Here is a 24,071-nt window from a genome sequence, read left to right on the forward strand (position 1 = left end):
AGCTCCTAGACCAGGGATCGAACCTTCACCCCCTCCATTGGCAGGCGAAGTCTTGACCAGTGGACTGCCAGGGAAGTCCTGATAATAAGTTTAAATGGAGTATAATTGATTTTTATTATATTATATATATTATATTTATATATTTTATAATATATATTTATTTATATGTTTTATTATATATTTCACTGTTTTTATTATATTTATAAATATATAAATGTTATGTTTTATATTTTATAATGTTTATTATATTTTAATATATTATGATTTTATTAAATTATGTATTAAACTTATATATTATATATTTTTAATATATTTATTTATATAAAATATGTCTTTATATTTATTTTTATTATATATTTCATTACTTTATCATATTTATAAATTTATTATATTGAATGTTTATTATATTTTATTATTATATTTATTATAACAAATATTTGTTATATTTATTATATTTAATATGTTTATTATATTTTAATATACATTTATTGTATTAAATATATATTTTTATATTTATTATAACAAATATTTGTTATATTTATTATATTTAATAATATGTTTATATCTTAATATACATTTGTTGAATTAAATATATTTTTATATTTACTGTAACAAATATTTGTTATATTTATTATATTTAATATGTTTATTATATTTCAATATACATTTATTGTATTAAATATATTTATTATATTTTTATATTTATTATAACAAATAAAGATTTGTTGTATTTATTATATTTAATATGTTTATTATATTTTAAAATACATTTATTGTATTAAATATATTAAATTTTATATTATATTTATTATAACAAATAAATATTTGTTATATTTAGTATATTTAACAATATAATGTGTATTATTATATTTTAATATATATTTACTGTATTAAAATATATTTATTATAAACATTGTATTTATAATGCTTATTATATTTTAATATATGCATTATATTAAAATATATTTAATATATATGTATTATATTAAAGAATATTCTATTATAGTTATACCTTTTATTATATGTATTATGTTTTATTATGATTATAATCAATATTTTTATATTGCGTCACAAGGTCGTCCACCGGAAGCTAATCGTGCAAATGGACCGCACTGCAGTGGAAACACGGATAAGCGTCCCCGTGAACCACTCACCGTCCCAGTGTCAGCCCGCGTGTTTTCCGATGTCTGCGTGATGCAGGTACTTTCTCCCACAATTCCGCGCTTCCCGGCGCTCGTCGCGTCTCTGACCAACGCCGCAGCCCGGGCGCGCGCAGGCGCCGCTGCGAGGCTGGAGGCCCCGCCCCGCACTCCGCCCCGCGCCCCGCCCCGCCCCTCCCTGAGCCCCGCCCCGCCCCTCCCTGAGCCCCGCCCCCTCCCCACCCTGCGCCCCGCCCCACGCCCTGCCCCGCCCTCCCCGGGCCCCGCCCCGCCCCGCGCCCCGCCCTCCCCGCGCCCCGCACTCCGCCCCGCCCCTCCCTGAGCCCCGCCCCCTCCCCACCCCACGCCCCGCCCCACGCCCTGCCCCGCCCTCCCCGGGCCCCGCCCCGTCCCGCGCCCCGCCCCTCACCTTTGTACAGAGTCCTGGGCGGCTGGCACGTGTGCCCGCAGCCATTGGGGCAGCACTTCTTCACCCCGGAGCACTCGGCGTCCGCGTCGCAGCTCTCCACGCAGGCGGCGGCGAACCCGCTGGCCTTCTCCGGGGACGGGCAGTCCCCCTGCTTCACCGACACGATGTACTGGAGGAACTCACAGCTGGTCACGCACTCGTAATTCTTCTTGGGGAACAGAGACTGCGAGGGAACGGGAGAAAGCCTTCAGTGAGACCCACGGGGTCTGATGTCCACGACACCGGAGGTGCAGGTCAAAATTCTGGAGCAACTTCAGTGTCCTTCAACAGAGGGGTAGATAAACGGATGTGGTACATACATAGGATGGAATATTACACTGCCGTTAGAAAGAATGAAGTCATCTCATCTGCACCAACACGGAGGGACCTGCAGATTGTCACATTGGGTGAAGAGAGTCAGGCAGAGAAGCAGAAGCATTGTATGACACCCCTTAGGTGAAGGAGCTAAAGAGAAATGATACAAACGGACTTATGTACAAAACAGAAATAGATGCAGAGACTTAGACATGAACTTAAGGTCGCCAGGGGGAAGGATGGGGGAAGGGATAGTCAGGGAGTCTGGGATGGACATGGACACACTGCTGTGTTTAACATGGAGAACCAGCAAGGACCTGCTGGCCAGCACGGGGAACTCTGCTCAATACTCTGTAATAACCTGATGGTCACCAGGGGGAAGGATGGGGGAAGGGACAGTCAGGGAGTCTGGGATGGACATGGACCCACGGCTGTGTTTAACATGGAGAACCAGCAAGGACCTGCTGGACAGCACAGGGAACTCTGCTCAATACTCTGTAATAACCTGATGGTTCCCAGCGGGGAAGGATGGGGAAGGGATAGTCAGGGAGTCTGGGACGGACATGGACACACTGCTGTGTTTATCATGGAGAACCAGCAAGGACCTGCTGGGCAGCACGGGGAACTCTGCTCAATACTCTGTAATAACCTGATGGTTACCAGTGGGGAAGAAATTGTATCTTTTGCATAAACTCCTGTTGTCATATACATAGTACATTTTAGAATTTAAAAAGTTATCTCAAGTCCTTTCTGGAAAGAGTGGAGTGTAAATTTCATCATCAACACGGTCAAAATGGAAAAAGAGGAGGGATGTGTGTGTATTTGTGTCTGCATGTGGCTGGGGAAGGAAAAAAAAAATCTTGCTCCATCAGATGTTTCTCTTGAATTGTTTACAAAGTAAATGTACTTGCTTTCTTTCTCTCTCAGTCACATCTGACTCTTTGCAACCCCATGGACTGCAGTCCACCAGGCTCCTCTGTCAGTGGAATTCTCCAGGCAAGAATACTGGAATGGGTTGCCATTCCCTTCTCCAGGGTATCTTCCCAACCCAGGGATCGAACCCAGTTCTGCTGCACTGCAGACAGATTCTTTACTGTATCAGCCACCAGGGAAATCTCAAAGATGTGCTAATTTCCTAAAAAAGTATGACCCATGAACTGCAATTTTATATTACACACAACAGCTACACATCAATGACACACACATCCACAGATTATTGTTAATACATTGATTTCTGATACTGTAAATTGAAAGTACAAATTTAATGTACAAATCATCAGTACTCTGACAAATACCAGGGGAAAATTTCACACTCTTTAATACAAAAAGTGGAAAACTGGAAGTACTAGCTAGAAAAAAACATACAGTTCCAAGGTTTGAATTCGAATTTTAGACGTCAATAAAATTGGTTGTTAATAATTACATATAAAGAGTCAGACACGACTTAGTGACTGAACACCGACAACAATCATGTATAAAATTTGAAAATAATATGAACTGACTGGATTAGAGTTGTGTCTCAACTTAAGAACTATCCAGGTAAGATAGATAAAAGGCCACACTTTCAATATTGAAGTAACACGAATCTACAGCTAATTTAAAAAAAAAACAACTTTATAAAACATTTAAAGCATTATCATTCTTAAGACTGTTCTCTCTCATTCAATTTCACAGTTCACTGTTCTTACTTGCGAGATCTGTTTTACTTCATTGGATTTTGAAAAAGTTCTAAATTCCAGTCCAAATGTAAGGAATCAAGGAAGCATGCAAAAGGATTGGAAACAATTGCGGAGTGTCGGCCAACTTTTCCTCGTTCAACAAAATGTATACGTTGCATGCACTGAAAGCAGGCACTAAAGTTACCCAAATCTGTTGCTGGCCCCTGCAACACAGGCTGGGCTTTGCAAGTAGAAATGGTTTTATTCAAGCTGGCAAGTGTTTACTGCTGGCTAAGTTAGCAATCACAGGGACTTAAGTGTGCATCATGGTGTAATCAAATCAACTCAGTGCAAACTTCTTCACATATGAAAACGAGGTGTAACTTGGAACCAGAGAACAAAGAAAGAGCTCTCTGTCCACATGACTCTAAGCACCCATGTGCCAACCACCATGCCCTGGAACTGGAAGAGAAAAATAGAGATGCTGTCTCTTCCTGTTGCTAGTTTCCTCGCCAAGCTAACAGGTCAAAGCTAAAACCAAACAGTGGCGGAGACAGATCTGGAACATTTGCTCCCACTGAGGGCGAAAGCAGAATGATCGTAAACTGAAAGTGTTAGTTGCTCAGTCCCAACCGACTCTTTGCGACCTCATGGACTGTAGCCCGCCAGGCTCCTCTGTCCATGGGATTCTCCAGGCAAGAATCCTGGAGCAGGCTGTCATGTCCTTCCCCATGGACTGTAAGCCCATCAGGCTCCTCTGTCCCTGGGGATTCTCCAGGCAAGAATCCTGGAGTGGGTTGCCATTCCCGTCTCCAAGGGGATCTTCCCGACCCAGGGATCGAACCTGTATCTCTCACATCTTCTGCATCGCCAGGCGGGTTCTTTACCATCTGAGCCACTACGGAAACCCTGATATAGGGGGACGGCAGGGCTATTTGCTGATTAAGTGAGTTAAGTCGCCATAGTTACGATGTGAACTATTGTTCCATCAATTGCTTCCATGTGTAGTCACCATGAGAAACCCTTAACAACATTACTTTTTAAAAAAAAAAAAAATATGAAAGCAATGTTTTTAGTGTGTAATCTAAATTCAACTTTATGGTCTTCTCAATCATTTTATTTAATTCTCTTTGATTCGTCTGTGTGTGTTAGTCACTCAGTCGTGTCTGACTCTTTAAAACCCCATGGACTGTAGCCGGCGAAGGCTCCTCTGTCCATGGGATTTCTCCAGGCAGGAATACAGGAGTGGGTTGCCATTCCCTTCTCGAAATGATCATAATTTGTACAATAATTTGGATCTTCCAGTTGATGTAAGGGTTGTTCCGTACAATTACATACATCTCCTTTTCGTGAGGGTTTCAAAAACGCGATTTTGCGGGAGGGTGATTATTTTGAGGTCCACGGAAAGAAGTTGTGAAAGTTCCTGTCTGTGCTGGAGCTTTCTAGACTGGTCCCTGAGCTTGTCACGTTGCAGACGAGATGCTGAGGATCACGTGAGATTGTGCATACAGACAACCAGGTAATGCCACGCAGAGTAGGTCACACCAGCTACTCAACAGGACTGGACCCGTGGACGTCTCTTTTCTTTCTCCACCGCTACACATTTCCTGTTTAACATTTCCAGATTCTTCTGTTATTCTGACCAAAATGCTATACAGGTCAGAGCAAGAGTTGGCTCTGCTTCTCCAATGATATGACCACCCACCAGTCTCTAACATGCCCCCCTGTGAGGCCCGGGCCTGAGACCTCTAAGGAGGGAACTGGGCCCCCTTGGAACTTATAAGGAACCATCTGCACTCTGAACTTACATGAAGACTGTCTCACAAATCCGTGGATTTAGTAATCTTTCAGAGGCATTCTTCCTAACAGTTCCACTGTTTACAGGCACGGAAGGCAAATTTTGACATTCTCTGTCAGTTATCTTGGATAATCCTCTGGGATTAGGTTGAAAAATGTTATTGGTCTGAATGCAAATGAGAGAACATTTGGCATCTATACAAGAGGTCTCTCCCCACGTCTTTCATTATCACTTAGAATCGGCAAGTTCAGTGGCATAAGGACAAAAACGCTTACAGGTGAGAAAAAATTAAGGCAGAGTAAGAAAACACGTCCGTGTTAGTCACTCAGTAGTATCCAATTCTTTGCAAACCTGCGGATGGTAGTCACTCAGTCATGTCCAACTCTTTGCGACCCAGTAGACCATAGCCAGGCTCCTCTGTCCATGGAATCCTCCAGGCAAGAATACTGCAGTGGGTTGCCATTCCCTTCTCCCGGGGATCTTCCCCACCCAGGGAGCGAACCCAGGTCTCCTGCACGGCAGGCGGATTCTTTACCATCTGACCCACTAGGGGAGCCCAATACATTCAAGGAAGGGCTCGGAAAAGCAGTGCACTCAGGGAAAAATGCCGTTGGATGCACTGGATGAAGGGGGAAATCCTTCATGTTTTAATTAATACTCTACAGAATATGAATTAATTCTTATAAATCTCTCCTACCTCCCCATCTCTTAGCTCAAAACTAAACTTGCGTTTTCATTACCCCACCTGCGCAACATGCTAAGATCAACTTTCTGGTGGCCGATGGTTAAACAAAAATGAAATACTAATCACAGCAGCTGATCGTTCTTGGATGCTTTTTAAAAAGACACCGTTATCTTCATTTTGGTGTATAATGAAGGTGGTGGTAGTGGCGGTTTAGTCACTAGGTCGTGTCTGACTCTTTGCGACCCTATGGGCTGTAGCCCGCCAGGCTTCTCTGCCCATGGGATCACTCCAGGCAAGAATACCAGGCCATTACCGTACATTAAATTAATTAGTGTGGAAATCATGGGACGATGAACACAAACACATCGAATTCAGCAAAATAAACAAATGCATAAGAAATGACCTAAATAGGAGGCCTCAGTTTCTCCCTGACTCCCTTGCAGCTGCAACGGTAAAGACTATCTGTGATGCAGGAGACTGGGGTTCGATCCCTGGGTCTGGAAGTTCCTCTGGAGAAGGAAACGGCAACCCACTCCAGTATGCTTGCCTGGAGAATCCCGTGGACAGAGGAGCCTGGCAAGCTATGGTCCATGGGGTCGCCAAAGAGTTGGATACCATTGAACACAGGCACACAGACATAAATGATGTATATGTAAATCAAAACAGCAGTTATAGTCCAGGAATACTGACAAGAATGAGCAACACTGAGATACAGCTTGCACTGCTGAACTTCAACAATAAAGAGATAATTTCTCAGGCATGCAGGTAGAAAAGGCAAGCTGATTACGATGGGGAAAATAAGCTTTCTCCTGGGTTAACTTCTCTCTATCAAATTTAATGTGTGAAGCCAGTAGAAAAATATATAATACTAAATATATATGTGTAATATATATCACTATATAATATTAAAGAATATATAATAGTATATAATAATATATATATTACTGTATAATACTATATAATAGTATATAATACTAAAGAATATAAAATAATACTATATATACTGTATAATACTAAATATATATATAATACTAAAGAATATAAAAAAATAAAATCAGCTCAACTGTTATTTAAATATACATATGACAGAAATATTCTCAAAGACATAAAGACTCGGAGAATATAGTACTCACGAGCCTTTCTTGCAAAACTATGCAATGGTAAAATTCAGCTGTTTCACAAGTTAACAGAAATAGAGTAGACTGGCTAGCACAGCACCCCCCAAAATAAAGCTTATACATACATATGTATATGTAGGGCTTCCCAGGAGGTGTTAGTGGCAAATGTAAGAGACACGGGTTCAATCCTTGGGCCGGGAAGATCCCCTGGAGGAGGGCATGGCAACCCACTCCAGCATTCTTGCCTGGAGAATCCCATGGACAGAGGAGCCTGGTGGGCTACAGTCCGTGGGGTCTCAAAGAATCGGACATGACTGAAGTGACTTAGTATGCACATATATATTATGTGAGCAAAAGAGTTTGTGCAGATCAATTTGGACTTCAGGCATAGCAGAAGGCAGAATCTGTCATGAATAATCCCAAAGAAAATGGTGTCTTTTAAAAGATACTGAGGCGGGATCAAATTTAGAAAGCCAGAAATAACAGAAATTAGCATAAAAGAATTACTAATCATTTTCTCACCCACATATATGGACAACTAAAATGGAAACATTGAAGGCAGGAGGAAAAGGGGACAACAGAGGATGAGATGGTTGGACGGCATCACCGACTCGACGGCCACGAGTTTGAGCAAGCTCTGGGAGTTGGTGATGGACAGGGAGGCCTGGTGTGCTGTGGTCCACGAGGCCGCAAAGAGTCGGACACAATTGAGCAGTTGAACTGAACTGAAAATGGAAAAAATTATGAATAGCAATTTTTTAAAAAAGAGAACATGATATAATAAAACTAAAAATAAAAGAATATGTGTTTAAAACTATGGTGGCTTAGAAGGAATGGGGCAGGAAAACTTGAACTTAATTTTAGGACCCCCATACTCAGGGCTGTGATGGACTGCAGTAGAAAGATCCAGAGCAAAACAGGCACAAGGGAATGGCCCGTGGTGAGAAGTCCAGAAGAAACCAGGTGAAGGGTCTCCCATTAGAGCCACACAATCCGTCCAGTCATGAGTTCCAGCAGCACGTGTGGAATGCCGTCATCTAGAGAAGTTCTGGGGGCGGACCTGAGGCCCAGAGTTCGTCTGGGAGGCTGGTCACTGAGGTTCCTTCTGCCCAGCATGGACCAGAGTCCAGACTCCCAGAAGGGAACAGGGGCCAACAGTTTAGGAAGGGCGAGCCCCTCTTATCAGTTAGGGGTGGGGGGTGGGAAGCCCCCCTCCAATTCTTAAGTTTCCAGAAGCCTGCCAAGGGTCAACCTTTTAAGCAGGAATTTCTAAAGACAGTTTTGCTGTGGTTAACTCCTCTGTGCAGTTAATCACGGCTATTTCCAGATGGGAGTTGTTGTTGTTTAGTCTCCCAGTCGGGATTAAATGTGATGACCGTCAACTTGCTTCCCAGGCAAACTGTAGACCGTGGCCGTGAATGCTATCAAGTTAGGAGAAAAATCAGAAACACGTATTTTCAGAACGCCACCTTCCTACTATTGCTCTGATAAAAGTGTACGACTCTCACACTTTACCGGAGCCGTTCAGATAACAGACCCCAGGTTGCACGGGGCTGTGTTTCCTGAGAGCATACACACATGAGGTGACCCCAGAAAGGACTGAAAACGCACGCCAGGAGGCGGGTTCGAGTCCACGGGGCCGGGCCAGATGTTGAAAGGTGCTTCTGAGTTGAGCAGAAAAGAGATCAGAGTTTGAGAAGGCTGGGACTTCCCTGGTGGCACAATGGATAAGAGTCACCTCCTGCCGATGGCGGGGACACGGGTTCGATTCCTGGTCTGGGAAGAAGCCCTCATGCTGCAGAGCAACTAAGCCCAAGCGCCAGAACTAACTGAGCCCACGCTCCAGAGCGCCTGAGCTGCAGCCCTCAAGCCTGCGTGTTGCAGTTGCTGAGGAAACGTGTGCCTCGAGCCCGTGCTCCGCAACAAGAGGAGCCACTGCAGCCAGAAACGTGTGCAGCCCCTACCTGCTACACAAAGAGCAAAGCCCGTGCAAATCGACCAAGCCTCAGCCTGGCCGAAACGCGAGTTTGAGGAGGCTGAAATGCGTAGGTCCTTGTGAGCAAAAAAAAAAAAAAAAAAATCAAGAACGATGGAAAGAAACCCAGAGAGGTATGAGGGACCCCACGGGGTTGGGCTGAATACTGCTTTTTGAAGGTGCACGTGGTGAAAGTTCACAAGAACGGCAGAAAGCGCCAGAAGAAAAAGCACCAGGGCAAAGCAGGCCTAGACTTCCAAGGAGCCTAGCACCTCCCATTCCAGCCGTCAGAGCAGAGAGGATACATAACACACAGGGCATCAGGCAGAGTCCTAAGAGAAGCATCACCTTAGTGTTCAGCGGCTCATTCATGTCTGACTGTCTGCAACCTCATGGCCTGTAGCCCGCCAGGCTCCTCGGCCCATGGGATTCTCCAGGCATGCACCCTGGAGTTCAGTGCCATTTCCTTCTCTAATCACCTTAGTAATGGGGATACATGAGCCCCTGGACTAAAGGCTGCTCTGACTCTGCCCTAAGAAAGTTTAAAAGCAAGTCTCTGCAGAAGAAACGGATGTCTAGTAACTATCTACACGCCAGAAGAGTCCAGTGCTTTTTACAGAAATACAGCAGAATTGAGAACTTGAAAAAGTCACATCTAGTCAAAAATCAGCTGCCATGCAAAGAAGCAGGAATCTATGACATGCAACCACAAGGGACACGGAGAATCTAAAGGTGATGTAGTTAGCAGAAAAAGACATGTGAGAGGATATTTATAAATATGGTCTGCATACCTTAGGAATATACAGGAAGACATGAACACAGAGAAAAGAGAAACAGAAGATGCAAGAAAGGCCTGCATGATACTTGCAGAAGCAAAGACGAAAACACAAAAAAAACATACCAGATAGGATTTTAAAAGTGTCAGACGCTGTCAAAGAAAAGATCACTTGATAGGAAGTTGAAGTCACAACAATGAAAATTATCAAACTGAAGCAGAGCATGGGGGTGGGTGGGGAAATGAACACCACCACTACCACCAACAAAAAAAAACAAGATCAGAAAGTCCCTAATGAGAAGACCATATAAAGTCTATCATATAGAGTCAGGTCCCCAGAAGACAGGACATGGAGGATGTTAAAGAAAAAACTTGATTAGAATTATAAGCCTACAATTAGAAGAGTCTTACCCCAAACAGAAGACATATAAAGGCTACCCCATCAAGGTACCATAACCATATTACAATCAGACACTGGAAAAAAAAAAAAAAGAACTGAAAAGTAGACAGCGAGAGGGCTTCCTTGGTGGTCCAGCGGTTAAGAATCTGTCTTGCAATGCCGGGGATGCAGGTTTGATCCCTGTTTGGGAACTGAGATCTCATGTGCCTTGAGACAACTAAGGCTGTGTACAGCTAGACAGCTCGCATGCTCAGAAATGAAGACCCAGCACAGACAAAAGAAAGAAAAAAAAAAGAGAGAGAGACAAAGAAAGAAACAAGTATAACAGGAAGAACAAATACATCACTTCAAGAAGTTTTTAAAAAAGAGCAACTCTGCATTTTAAATGATAAAAAGAGGGAGGGATCCCCCTGCCACCTTAAAACACCTCTATGAGTCACTGCATACTTTCTTTCTATGGAATACCAGAGAGGATAATGACAAGACTTCACCAAGCCAAGCCCTTACACGGAATCCCGGGCTCAGTGAGCGGCACCCACACGCACCCTTGTTGGTCCTTGACCAGCATCACCGGGACACACGGACCCTCATGCTCACGGCCCAAGCCTGCTGGGTCAGAATCTGCACTTTAGCCAAAAAAAAACTCCGGGTGACGTGTGTGCAGCAGGACCAAGTCTGGTCCCTGGAAGCTGTATGGAGAAGCCGTCTCTCTCCCATCTCTGCAACTGAAACGTGATTCAAAAACCTCGTCTCTGACTCTAGAAATCTGGGCTTTTTCCCCAGCGCATCTCCCACTGCATGCTCCTGTTCATGTCCCCGTGGTGTATAGTCAGGCCTTTCCAAGGTGAGAACATGCAAGAGTCATTTCCCCAAAATGAACGCCCCGACCACAGCCCCTTCTTTTTCATCTTTCCCACCCTGACCGTCTTAGGAAGGAAGGTAAAACTTAGGAGCAGACCTGTGAGCATTTGCGCTGTTTCCTCCATGACTGAGCTTTGCTGGCGGGTCAGATGGTAAAGAATCTGTTTGCAATCTGGGAGACAGAGGGTTCAATCCTTGGGTTGGGAAGATCCCCTGGAGGAGAGAATGGCAACCCACTCCAGTATTTCTGCCTGGAGAATCCCATGGAGGGAGGAGCCTGGCGGGCTACAGTCCATGGGATCGCAAAGAGTCGGACCCCACTGAACACTGGACACTTTCACTTTTCGACTGTTCAGTGGGACGTTATCGTGGAATCTTCAAGGCGATGACCTTGCACCTCGCCTTCATCATAAAAACACCTACTATTTACCCAATCTCTGTTATGTTCTGCCACTGTTTAAGTGTTGTAATGTATCTTTTACTTAAATTAGCTTTAGCAATTTCCAAGACATTCCCCTAACTTGTTGTGTGGCTACCTGCCTAATCCCTCTTTTCAGACAGGATAAGTCTTTAAATCATTCCAAATAGCCTCCAGTCTCAGTATCTTAAACAAATTTTCAAACCTCATCAGTTCTCCTCCACAGAGTCTCCTATAATTCTATACTCCCCAGCGCCACATAAAAATTCACTGAAAATTGAGCCTCACTGCTCGGTCGGGGGGTGGGGGGGAAGGCTACATTCCATGGAGAACATGTTCCACCCAGAGAATAACTTGCCCAATGACAATAAAACGTCATTCAATATTCTTGATATCGTCATTTTCCAGGACAGTCAAACTTGTTCTAATGAGGGTAGTTTCTTTCATAAAACGATGGCAAGTGAACTCTCATAGTGATTATAAAATTCTTCACCATTCCACAAACCGTTTCAGTTCCATGACTTCCACTCCAAGTTGAAAACTTGAACCAAATCTGCACCCTACCCAAGGACCACGACCCAGAATCTATCACCAACACATTTCTTTACTATAAAAATATAAAAGGTAAACGCCCAGCATTTGTAAAAAGAAAACCTTATTCGTTGTAGTCACAGGAGCTAACACTTTCGGGAAATCTGCAGGTCCTGCTAGCCACCACTCTTCTCAGCAAACCACTCCATTACACCGACAGAGGAACACTTCCACGCATCCCCCTTCACAGCGTCCCATGCCCGGAAGCTGGGTCCACATGCCCACAGTTCGGTTCAGTTCAGTAGCTCAGTCGTGTCCGACTCTCTGCAACCCCATGGACTGCAGCACGCCACGCCTCCCTGTCCATCACCAACTCCCAGAGTTTACCCAAACTCCTGTCCGTGAAATGTTCTCACAGCTCCCCTCCACTCCAAGAAGCTGCCTCCACTCCTCTGGAGCACATCCACCAAGCTTTCTCTGCAGCCACCTTCTCATTCTGCCCTTATGAAGGTTGCCCATGACCCTGATCAATTTTCAGACCTCACCAGTCTTGCAGACACAGTCCATTACTGCTTCCTTCTTGGGATTCCCTGGGAGCTCGGACAGAAAAACAATCTGCAATGCAGGAGACCCCGTTTTATCGCTGGGTCGCAAAGATCCCCTGAAGAAGGGAAAGGCTACCCGCTCCAGTATTCTTGCCTAGAGAATTCCATGCACAGACCATGGGGTTGCAAAGAGTCGGACATGCTGCTGTCACTGCTAAGTCACGTCAGTCGTGTCTGACTCTGTGTGACCCTGTAGATGGCAGCCCACCAGGCTCCTCTGTCCCTGGGATTCTGGACATGACTGAATGACTAATACTTTTCTTGAAAAGCTGTTGCCGTGTGTCCTTTAGACCTCCACCCTGGGCTTTCTCCTCTGGGAGCACAGAGTCTCAGCCACTGGACCACTAGGGATGCTCAACTTTCTCCCATCTTGACAGATTCCCTTAGTCCACTGTGGTGTTAGAGAAGTCTCTTGAGAGGCAACTGGACTGCAAGGAGATCCAACCAACTGATTTCTAAAGGAAATCAGTCCTGAATATTCATTGGAAGGACTGATGCTGAAGCTGAAGCTCCAATACTTTGGTCACGTGATGTAAAGAACCAACTCGTGGGAAAAGACCCTGATGCTGGGAAAGATTGAGGGCGGGAGGAGAAGGGGACGACAGAGGATGAGATGGTTGGATGGCATCACCCACATGATGGATGTGAGTTTGAGTAAACTCCGGGAGTTGGTGATGGACAGGGAGGCCTGGCGTGCTGCAGTCCATGGGGTCGCAAAGAGTTGGACAGGACTGAGCAACTGAACTGAACTTCCTCCACTTGCTTGGTCTTCCTAGGCTCCCATCCTTATACTACTGCGATTCAGGGCATAACTCAGTAAGCTCCTGTCTTTCTACCACTTCATCCAGCTTCATGACTTGAAATGCCACCTATCAGCCATGATGTCTGCATTTCCAGCCTGATCTCTCCCTTCAACTGCAGACTCATGGATCGGAGGTGTGCCCATAATGCATCTCAAGTGGAAGTATGGTTTGCGTCTCAGCACCAAGCCTCTGATCATCCGTTTCTCCTGCCCCCCCACAAAAATCTGTGCCTGCCATGTACTCCACATCTTGGTATCAGCTCAGGGTCATCTCAATTCCCTTCCCTGCACTGTTGAAGACAAACACTCCAGGCTCATCATCAATTCTTCACTCCCCATCCCCATTTTTCCTATGCAACCTGTCATCCGATTGGGTCAGCTCTCCATTTCAGAATATGTGATGAGCACTCTGCCCACCTTCTGGACCACCACCCTGGTCTAGGCCACCTACATCATCCACCTGCTGCAGCGCTCACGCTATACAAGAAAACAGAACCTCTGCTTCTGACCAGCAGGCTTCCACCTCAAGAGCCATCCAATTTGCCCCCCAAATACAAACAACACCCCTAACGGGAGTGCCTAGGAGCCATACTATAACTTTTATTAAGAAAACATTCCCAAATAGCAAACCATTTCAATACAAATAGAGTCCATCTTTTCATACTGGACACTAACTTAATGGACTCAGAATGGTTCACTAATTGACTTTTCAAGAACAGAAGTGACTGGATCATGTCTCCCAAAGTCAGCTTTGTTTTAGTACAGCTCTGGTGTATCCCCAACCCCAAGAAAGAGAAGATATGACTGTGTTCCAGGTTCAGTTCAGTTCAGTCACTCAGTCGTGTCCGACTCTTTGCGACCCCGTGGACTGCAGCACGCCAGGTCTCCCCATTACCAACTCCCGCAGTTTACTCAAACTCATGTCCATCGAGTCGGTGATGCCATCCACCCATCTCATCCTCTGTCGTCCCCTTCTCCTCCTGCCCTCAATCTTTCCCAGCATCAGGGTCTTTTGAAATGAGTCAGCTCTTTGCATCAGGTGGCCAAAGTATTGGCGTTTCAGCTTCAACATCAGTCCTTCCAATGAACATTCAGGATTGATTTCGTTTAGTATGGACTGGTTGGATCTCCTTGCAGTCCAAGGGACTCTCAAGAGTCCTCTCCTCCAACACCACAGTTCAGAAGCATCAGAACCAAAATCCATCTGCACATGTCCCTTCACAGGGATGTTCTAATCAGGTCGGCTATTGTTCTGACACTCTGAAGCCAAAGACTGCTAACGTGTAGCAAATTCTATGGGCTGATCCGCTGTCTCATGCACACACCTGGGCCACATTATATAATTTTATCTGTTTAGCCCTCATCAGTTTCTTTCAGTACCTTTAACTCTTATAGAAACGCACCCAGACAGGGGAGGGCTCTGCCTGAATCCCTCGAGCGATGCATTTACTTAACACCCCAGATCTGAAGACAACAAAACTGGGTTACGAAGGAGCAGAAGGAAGACAAGTTTTGATGGCAAGAAGTGGGGTGTGATGAACACCACAGTTTTGGCGGTCTCTTTCCAGTCATGCTGGAATATCCCAAGGCCAAGGAGACCCTGAAATTACTGGGGAACCTTGCTCTTCCTTTAATTCCTTGGAGAACATTGATTTTGCACAATCAAAGCTTTCTTCTCATTTGAGAGCAAGTCTGTGAACACACTAGTGGAGGGGACAATGACTTCACCCAACAGATAGGCTCATTCTGTCCTTTCTGCTGAGGGACGCAGAACTCCTGTCTTCCACTCTGGGCGTTGTGACATGGAGCAGGTTAGACGGAGGTGCCTGGGACAGAGGATGGTGGAAAGAGACATAACTAGAAATCACATGCCCTCGATTTTAGGTCTCATCTCTCTGCCTCTCAACAATGTCATCTCATTTTCTCCTCGTGTGTCAGCTTCATGGCCCGCAACGTTCACCTAGCAAAATTCAGACATAACTTCTCCTGAGAATTGCCATGAAAATCAAATGGAGTAAGGTGGAAAAAAAATATTTTGAGAATCAGAAGGCACAAAGAAATAAATCAACGTTGCTGTCTGTGGCAGAGAGCCAGCCTCCTGGCTACTTTCACCCTGACCAGGACCGGATCAGCAGGCAGATGGAATGTCAAGTTCAATACCAGGCAGGGACGGCTTCCGTCAATGACTGACCCCTGATACAGGTGAGCTCTCAGTTTTCCAAGACCCCAAGTACACAGCTCAGATGGCCTGTGTTGCCTGTCAGCTGACATCCTGCTAGAGTGGACATGTTAGGAAGTCAGAAACATCACAGTTAAAGGTGGGAGGTGTGACATCACCAAGAGGGCCATGTGTAAACTACGATGCATCATGCGCCATCAAAAGTAAGGCAGGTTGGATGCATGAGACAAGTGCTCGGGGCTGGTGCACTGGGAACACCCAGAGGGATGGGATGGGGAGGGAGGTGGGAGGGGGGATCGGGATGGGGAATACATGTAAATCCATGGCTGATTCATGTCACTGTATGGCAAAAACCACTGCAATACTGTAAAGTAATTAGCCTCCAACTAATAAAAATAAATGAAAATTTTAAAAAAGTAAGGCAACAGCAGCTGTAACAGAGATGATTATCTACTGCTAGCAAGGAAAAAAGGTGCTTTCTTGTATAATTTAAGATTCCATCGATTATAAGAAAGAACATTTAAACGTATGAAGACATGCATTTTATGACTAGTAAGATGAACTGTCATAGTTTATCATGGTTCTTCAGTTCAGTTCAGTTCAGTTCAGTCGCTCAGTCGTGTCCGACTCTTTGCGACCCCATGAATCGCAGCACGCCAGGCCTCCCTGTCCATCACCAACTCCCAGAGTTTACTCAAACTCATGCCCATCGAGTCGGTGATGCCATCCAGCCATCTCATCTAGGATTTTATGAAAGTAAGAGGAAGGGAATAATAGTTAATAACTCAGGCAACAAAGCACCGTCTATCCATGTACCTATTGTGGGAAAAAAAAAAACCATATTTCATAAACATGAGAAATCATACGTTATGACACCACAGAAAGAGTCCTGAAAGATTCTTGTCCTAATACATTTAACTTTTTTCGGTTAAAAAATAAGATTGTTGGCTTTGCCTGGAGCCTGAAATGGCTACAGCAAAAGCAGAACTGTATCCATAATCAAAAGAGTTAATACATGAGAAGGTGATGAATCGGTTCCAGGTATGTTATTATCTATCTATGCCCCTGGGGGCTTCCCTCGTGGTCCAGTGGTTTAGAGTTCACCTGCCAAGGCAGGGGTCATGGGTTCCATTCCCTGGGCCGGGAAGACCCCACATGCCACAGAGCAACTAAGCTTGTGCACGACCGCTAGTAAACCTGTACTTCAGAGCCTGCGTGCTGCAACGACTCAAGTCCGCACGTCTAGAGCCCACGCTCCGCAACATGAGAAGACACTGCAATGAAAATCCTGCACCGCACCACAAACAAACAGTATTTTCTCCTCGCTGCAGCTGGTGAACCCTGGCGCCCAGCACTGAAGACCTAGCGAAGCCAAGAAAAAAACAAACAAACAAGATGCCCCGGGAAATCTTTCCCATGCAGGATAATTCTAAGACCAAAATGACCAAGAACGATGCTTTATGTTTAGACTTGGGTGCTGGTGATACAGATGAAGACGGGATGGCAGTCTGACTGGGTAGGGGGGGTGCATGGGTATCATGATGCCTTGTGGTTCTTCTTCCCTGCTGGCTCAGAAGATGGTAAAAGCATCTGCCTATGATGCAGGAGACCTGGGTTCGATCCCTGAGTCGGGAAGATCCCCTGGAGAAGGAAATGGCAACCCCATTCCAGTTCCCTTGCCTGGAGAATCCCATAGACGGAGGAGGACCCTGGCAGGTTACAGTCCACGGGGCTGCAAAGAGTCGGACATGACTGAGTGACTTTGCTCAGAAAGTGGAACATACTTTCTGGGAAGGGCCAGATTTTCGTCAAAGTTTCAGCTTTATGGGCCACACGACACGTTGCAACTACCCAACTCTGCTGTTATAAGACAAGAGCTGTTGTAGATAATACATTAAAAAAAAAAAAAAAAAAAACCGTTCTGACGACGTTCCAATAAAACCTGATTTACAAAAGCAAGGGACAGACTGGTTTTGCTCTTTGGGGTGTGGTTTGCAAGCTCACAGCTTTGAAGATAAAGGTTGGACCATTTTACAAGTGAATACACTGGACCAAATATCTCTAATTGTCTAGTTGTTTCTGTCGTAGAAGACTAAAATCTGGAGTCGTCCCGGGTTCAGACTCTTACAAAGGGAAAGCTTAGGTTCTTGATGATATGGAACCTGGATACCTTCTTAACACAAAATGTAATAACTAGGAGGATGGACAGGTCTTCTCAATGAATGCCTAGCCTTGAAAACACTGAAATAGGAATGGGTTCTTCCAGGATTCAATCTCAGTAAACAAAATAGTCAAGACATTTACAGCACAATAAAACAGGAGCAAAAAAAAAAAAAAAAAATCCAGAAATAAGAACAATCAAAGCAACTAAAGTTGAATATTAAGGCTTGAGCTTTTGGACCACTGGGCTGGGAGCTCTCTATAAAGTTGCTTACATTACGTAGCCTCTCTTTTCCCCACCTTTCAAGCTTCAATGAACCTTTCTGCCACAGCATATCACAATTTGTACACACATCCCATTTAAAAAAAATATTTATTTTTGGCTGTGCTGGGTCTTTGCTGCCTCACAGGCTTGCTTAGCTGTGCCTAGCGGGGTCCAACGCTAGTTGTGATGTGCAGGCTTCCAATCTCATTTTATTAAACCAGACGTGGTTCAGAAGTCCCACACGGTTATTTCAGACAGAACGAGATTCACAGAAGCCCACTATCACGTCTGAAATGTCACGGAGGAAGGTTTCAAATGACCTGCAGTTGTATTTCCCGTTTCAGGGATCTGACCTAAACCTACTTACCCAGACTCAGGGGTGTTAATGGATAATGCGTTTCTCAAGTGAATAATAGCACATCTTGTTCCTCTAGACTTGCCAGCCCCACGTTTTAGTTCCTATAGATGTGCAGTTTGTGTACGAAATAGAATACAAAATAAAACAGGAGCGCGCTTTACAGAACGTAGGGCACGCAGAGGTGGCCTCACACCCCTAGTCTCTGCACGAACTCATTACTTTGCTTTGCTGAGTTCCACTTCTGATCACTGTGGTCTCAAGAGACCTGAATCCCCTGTTTTTATCTGCTTCTGTATTAGACACGGGCTTCCCTGGTGGCTCAGTACGTAAAGAATTCGCCTGCGATGCAGGAGACCCAGGTTCGATCCCTGCGTCAGGAAGATGCCCTGGAGGAGGACCTGGCAACCCACTCCGGTATTCGTGGACTGCAGCCTGCCAGGCCCATGGGATCACAAGAGTTGGACATGGCTTAGTGACCAAACCACTGATTAGACTCTCGAATACACAGGGCGCAGGGTGAGCCTCACTGGGTCATAACCTGCCTGATGTCATCACCTCCCCATGTGTGTGTGTGTGTGTGTGTGTGTGTGTACACTTCTAATCAACAGAACACGGCCGAGGTGAAGCACCGTCACTGCTGAGATTATGTTGCATGACACAAAATTCTGTCTCAGCAGGCTGGAGATCAGGATTCTGCTAAAAGCCATTTTGTGATTTGCCGCTGAAGGGGGCCACACAGGGAGGTATCTCAGGCACCTTCCAGGAGCTCGGAGTGGACCCCAGCCACGCGTCATCAAGGCGACAGGCCCACAGTCCCACCCCCGCAAGGAAACGGATCCTGCCAACAACTGCAATGAGTTGACGGCAGACTTTTCCCACAGCCAAGCCCCTGGCTGAGAAGGCAACCCAGCCAATGCCTTGACTTCAAGTATGACAGATGCTGGGCAGACAGTGCAATGAAGCTCTACCCAAGCTCCTGATCCAAAGAAACAGTGGGATGACAGACGGGTGCGCATGAACAGGATGTTAGATTTCTAATTAAAAAAAAAAAAAAAGAACGCAACAGGCAACAAAAGTGTATAGCACAGGGAACTATAGTCAATACCTTGTAGTAACCTATGATGGAAAATAATATGAAAAATATAATGTATGTGCATATGCATAACTGAATCAGTTGGGAACCTGAAACACTTTAAGTCAACTATACTTCAATGAAATACATGTATTAAACAACAACAAAAAAAGCAAACAAAACAAGATTCGGGTGTTGCATTCAGCCAGCCACTAAGTTTGAGGGTAATCTGTCAGGCGACAAGGGGCATGTAATATAAACATACATTAAACTGAGGGCTTCCCAGATGGCTGAGGTGGTAAAGAATCCGCCTGCCAACGCAGGAGACCTGGGTTGGATCCCTGGGTCGGGAAGATGCCCTGGAGAAGGGAAAGGCTACCCACTCCAGTATTCTGGCCTGGAGAATTCCATGGACGGTGTAGTCCATGGGGTCGCAAAGATTCAGACACGACTGAGCGACTTTCACTTTCACTTTCTGGGTGTCTGCAGCGGGTGAGCCCAACGGCTCGAAAATTTCCAGCCTCCGCTCCTGCACGCTTCACGCACAGCTCTGATGACCTTCATGTCCATCAGAAGGTCAGATGGCCTTGGGAACGTGGATGTATCTCAGGGACCATAAAACTGCAGGGGCTGTGACGATGCCAGGTCCATAGGCATGTCTTCAGGACACAGTCTGCGTGCCCTCTGAGCTGAAACTCAGGCAACAGGACCACACTCGCATGGTAGGGGGCAGGGCTTGGGGGGAGGACCAGCCCCCCTGTGTTCGTCTGGAACAGCTCGGAAGTTCCGATCGGCCCTGGTTCCATCTGGAGCAGAGCTGAAGCAAGGTTTCCCTCTGAGACCACTCGGGCACGTCTCTGCTTCCCTGCCCACCCCATCCACGGTGCTGCTCTGCCTCCCATGGTGGACGGGCCCAACCCACATCCTCGAGGTCCTCGTGGACTTTCTCACTCCCCTTACACTGAGTGGCCCCCGTGTGGTCAGCCCTTCTGCTTCACAGCAGGGCCCCTGGTCTGCCCTGGAGAATTGCTCTTGTTCAGTTGCTGAGTCGCGTCTGACTCTTTGTGACCCCATGGACCGCAGCACGCCAGGCCTCCCTGTCATTCAGCATCTCCCGGAGTTGTCTCAAAGTCATGTTCGTCGAGTCGGAGATGCCATCCAACCATCTCACCCTCTGTCGTCCCCTTCTCCTCCCACCTTCGATCTTTCCCAGCATCGGGGTGTTTTCCCGTGAGTCAGCTCTTTGCATCAGGTGGCCAGAGTACTAGAGCTTCAGCCTCAGTCCTTCCAATGAATCTTCAGGGCTGATTTCCTTTGGGATGGACTGGCTGGATCTCCTTGCAGTCCAAGGGACTCTCAAGTCTTCTCCCTGCCCTGGAGGAAACGGTGCCGCAAAGCAGCACCCTCTTTCTTTGGCACAAGCGGTGAGTTTAGACAGCAGTTGCCCGGGACAAGAGTGCTCTGTTATCTAACTGAGAGCGTGGGGAAAGGAAGGTTCCTTCTGCACGGGAAAATCTGGGCCAGTCTCAGCCCGGGGGTGTGGGCAGCCCAGAGGAAGATCAAATGGTCTGAGAACCCCGCCACCCAGAAACCGTGAGTGAAGGGAACTGAAGGGCAAGTTGCTCAGCCGTGTCTGACTCTTTGCGACCCCATGGACTGTCCATGGAGTTCTTTAGGCCACAATACTGGAGAGGGTAGCCTTTCCCTTCTGCAGGGGATCTTCCCAACCCAGGGATCGAACCCAGGTCTCCCGCATTGCAGGCAGATTCTTTACCAGCTGAGCCATCAGTGAAGTCCATAAAACTCGAGGCTTCTTCCAAAAGGCACGAGAATTTCAACCTCATGCTGAAAGCCGCTCAGAGAAGGGTCATCATGTGAGGTGGAGAGGCTGCCAACGGCTTGTAATTTTTTTTTAATTCATAGTAAAAAAAAAATAATAATTTTCCTGCCTAATTAATAACAGAAGCAGTGAGTGGCTAGGCTTTAAGTGCACGCAAAGTCACTTCAGTCGTGTCTGACTCTCCGTGACCCCATGGGTTGTAGCCTGCCAGGCTCCTCTGTCCATGGGATTCTCTCCAGGTTAAGAACACTGGAGTGGGCTGCCATTCCCTTCTCCAGGGGATCTTCCCGACCGAAGGATGGAACCCACGTATCTTAGGTCTCTTGCGTTGGCAGGCGGGGTTCTTGACCAGTGCCGCCACCTGGGTTTTTAGCAGTCTGAACAACTTTGTTGGCTGTGAATTGACATGCACACAGACAAGCAGACACACCGCAGAAGTAGAGTGAGCCTCCCAGCCCCAGAAGGACGCGATGCACTCTCTGAATGCCCAGGACCTCCCCGGCCCACAGCTCGGCCTGTGGCCGCATGCACGCCCCCTACCTCGCAGAAGTTCTGGCACTGCTGCTTCCGCAGGTCCCAGGACAGCTTGCAGGGCTCCAGGCACTGGGAGAGAGAAGGGTGAAGACTGATCAGTGGACACAGGTGACGAACAAGGCCCCGGAGGAAAGGCACCCCACCCGTGCACGCCCCGGACTCGTCAGCGCCAGCGTTTCCAAGCGACTCTGGGAGATCCAGCGGAAGCTCACCCCATCTTAAATGCGCACCCTGGGAAGCTGATGAGACTCCCCTGGTGGGTCAGATGGTAAAGAATCTGCCTGCAATGCGGGAGACTGAGTTTGATCCCTGGGTCGGGAAGACCCCTTGGAGAAGGAAATTGCAACCCACTCCAGTATTCTTGTCTGGAGAATCCCAGGGACGGAGGAGCCTGGTGGGCTACAGTCCATGGGGTTGCAAAGAGTTGGACACGGCTGAGCGACTTCCCTTCACTAGGAACCTGAGCGTCGTATAGAGCTGGGAAGAAAGAGGGTTGTGTCCACACGGTCGGCAGGTAAGACAAATAGTGACAGCCACTGGCAGGCACAGCAGCGTGGATATTTACTTTTAGTGAATTAAATTGATTTTCCAAAGGGGGTTGGTAACAGATGAACTTTTTTGCCTCGTGAACTTTACCAGTAGCTGGCTTTCAAGTGGACAACCCCGAGCTATTTTCTGAAGGCGCTTCTGTAAATGACTGAAGCATTGCATTAAGTCTGTGCCTGCGTACATCTGGGCTTCCCTCGTGGCTCAGCTGGTAAAGAATCCGCCTGCAATGCGGGAGACCCGGGCTCGATATGTGTGTGTGGGTGTGGGTGTGCATGCTTAATCGCTCAGCCGTGTCTGACTCTTTGCAACGCCATGGACTGCAGCCCGCCAGGCTCCTCTGTCCATGGGATTCTCCAGGCAAGGATGCTGGGGTGGGTAGCTGTTCCCTTTTCCAGGGGATCTTCCAGACCCAGGGATTGAACCCAGGTCACTCACATTGCAGGTGGATTCTTTACCATCTGGGCCAGCAGGGAAACCCATGAACACTGGAATGGGTAGCCTATCCCTTCTCCCGGGGATCTTCCTGACCCAGGAATCGAACTGGGGTTTCCTGCATTGTATGTGGATTCTTTACCAGCTGAGCTACCAGGGAAGCCCGTACATATGTGTGTGTGTGTGTGTGTGTGTGTAAATATCACACACACTATTCTTAATTTATGTCTTTATCTCAGTGAACCCAGCAGCACTGAGGACTACCCAGGTTAATTACTCTATTAAAATATATTGAGTCAATCTGAATATGAGATTCTGCCATAAGAGTTTCAGAATCAAGTGTGGATATATATATATATATAATATACATAATTTACTATTCCCATAATTTACTGGGAAAGATTGAAGGCAGGAGGAGAAAGGGCCAACCGAGGATGAAACGGTTGGATGGCATCATCGACTCGATGGACATGAGTTTGAGTAAACTCTGAGATTTGGTGAAGGGCAGGGAGGCCTGGCGTGCTGCAGTCCATGGGATCACAAAGAGTTGGACATGACGGAGCCACTGAACAACAATAATAGCACCAAAGTGTCCAATAAATGATGGAAGAAGAACATCCCATGAGAGGCCAGAGAAGTGGTGTGTTGTTCCATATGCGATAAATGGAGAAGGTTTCACAGAATGAAGGGCACGTGAGTCAGCTTAGAAGGATGAGGACGATCTGATCCCTGGGAAACAGGTTTGGGGCCTGAACAGGACTGTAAATACATGGAATATGAAAGCTAAAAAAGAGGAGATGCCATAAAACACACGGCTAGGAAGATGGCCCTTGGAATTCAACAAGGGCCACTGACATTCTTATTGGGTGGGCCAAAAATTTTGCTCAGGGTTTTCTGTGATATGTTATGGAAAAATCTACAGGAACTTTTTGGCCAACCCAGTAGAACAGACTTCCTTGCCCCAGTTTGTACTTAAAATGACTCGAGCATTAGAATGGGAGGTGGATGAGGGAGGTGAGACACATAGGAAATGACACCAGAGCAAAAGTTATTATAGTGTCTCCCAAACATCCTCCATACCACTTGTAGTGTTGACAGGCCCTGTGGATAGCAGACGACAGTGAGGGAAAGGC

General features: G+C 46.2%; 1 protein-coding gene across 1 annotated transcript in view; it reads right to left on the reverse strand.

The window, feature by feature from the left end:
* Window positions 1-24,071, reverse strand: part of ANOS1 (anosmin 1) — a 198,481-nt gene that overhangs the window by 63,169 nt on the left and 111,241 nt on the right. The window contains exons 3-4 of the mRNA XM_065916567.1: window positions 21,964-22,026; window positions 1,570-1,792 (exon numbers count right to left, since the gene is read on the reverse strand). Coding sequence (XP_065772639.1) covers window positions 1,570-1,792; window positions 21,964-22,026 — 286 coding nt within the window. The remainder of the gene's footprint in view (window positions 1-1,569; window positions 1,793-21,963; window positions 22,027-24,071) is intronic.

This window comes from Muntiacus reevesi, chromosome X, assembly GCF_963930625.1.
Source record: "Muntiacus reevesi chromosome X, mMunRee1.1, whole genome shotgun sequence".
Lineage (NCBI taxonomy): Eukaryota > Metazoa > Chordata > Mammalia > Artiodactyla > Cervidae > Muntiacus > Muntiacus reevesi.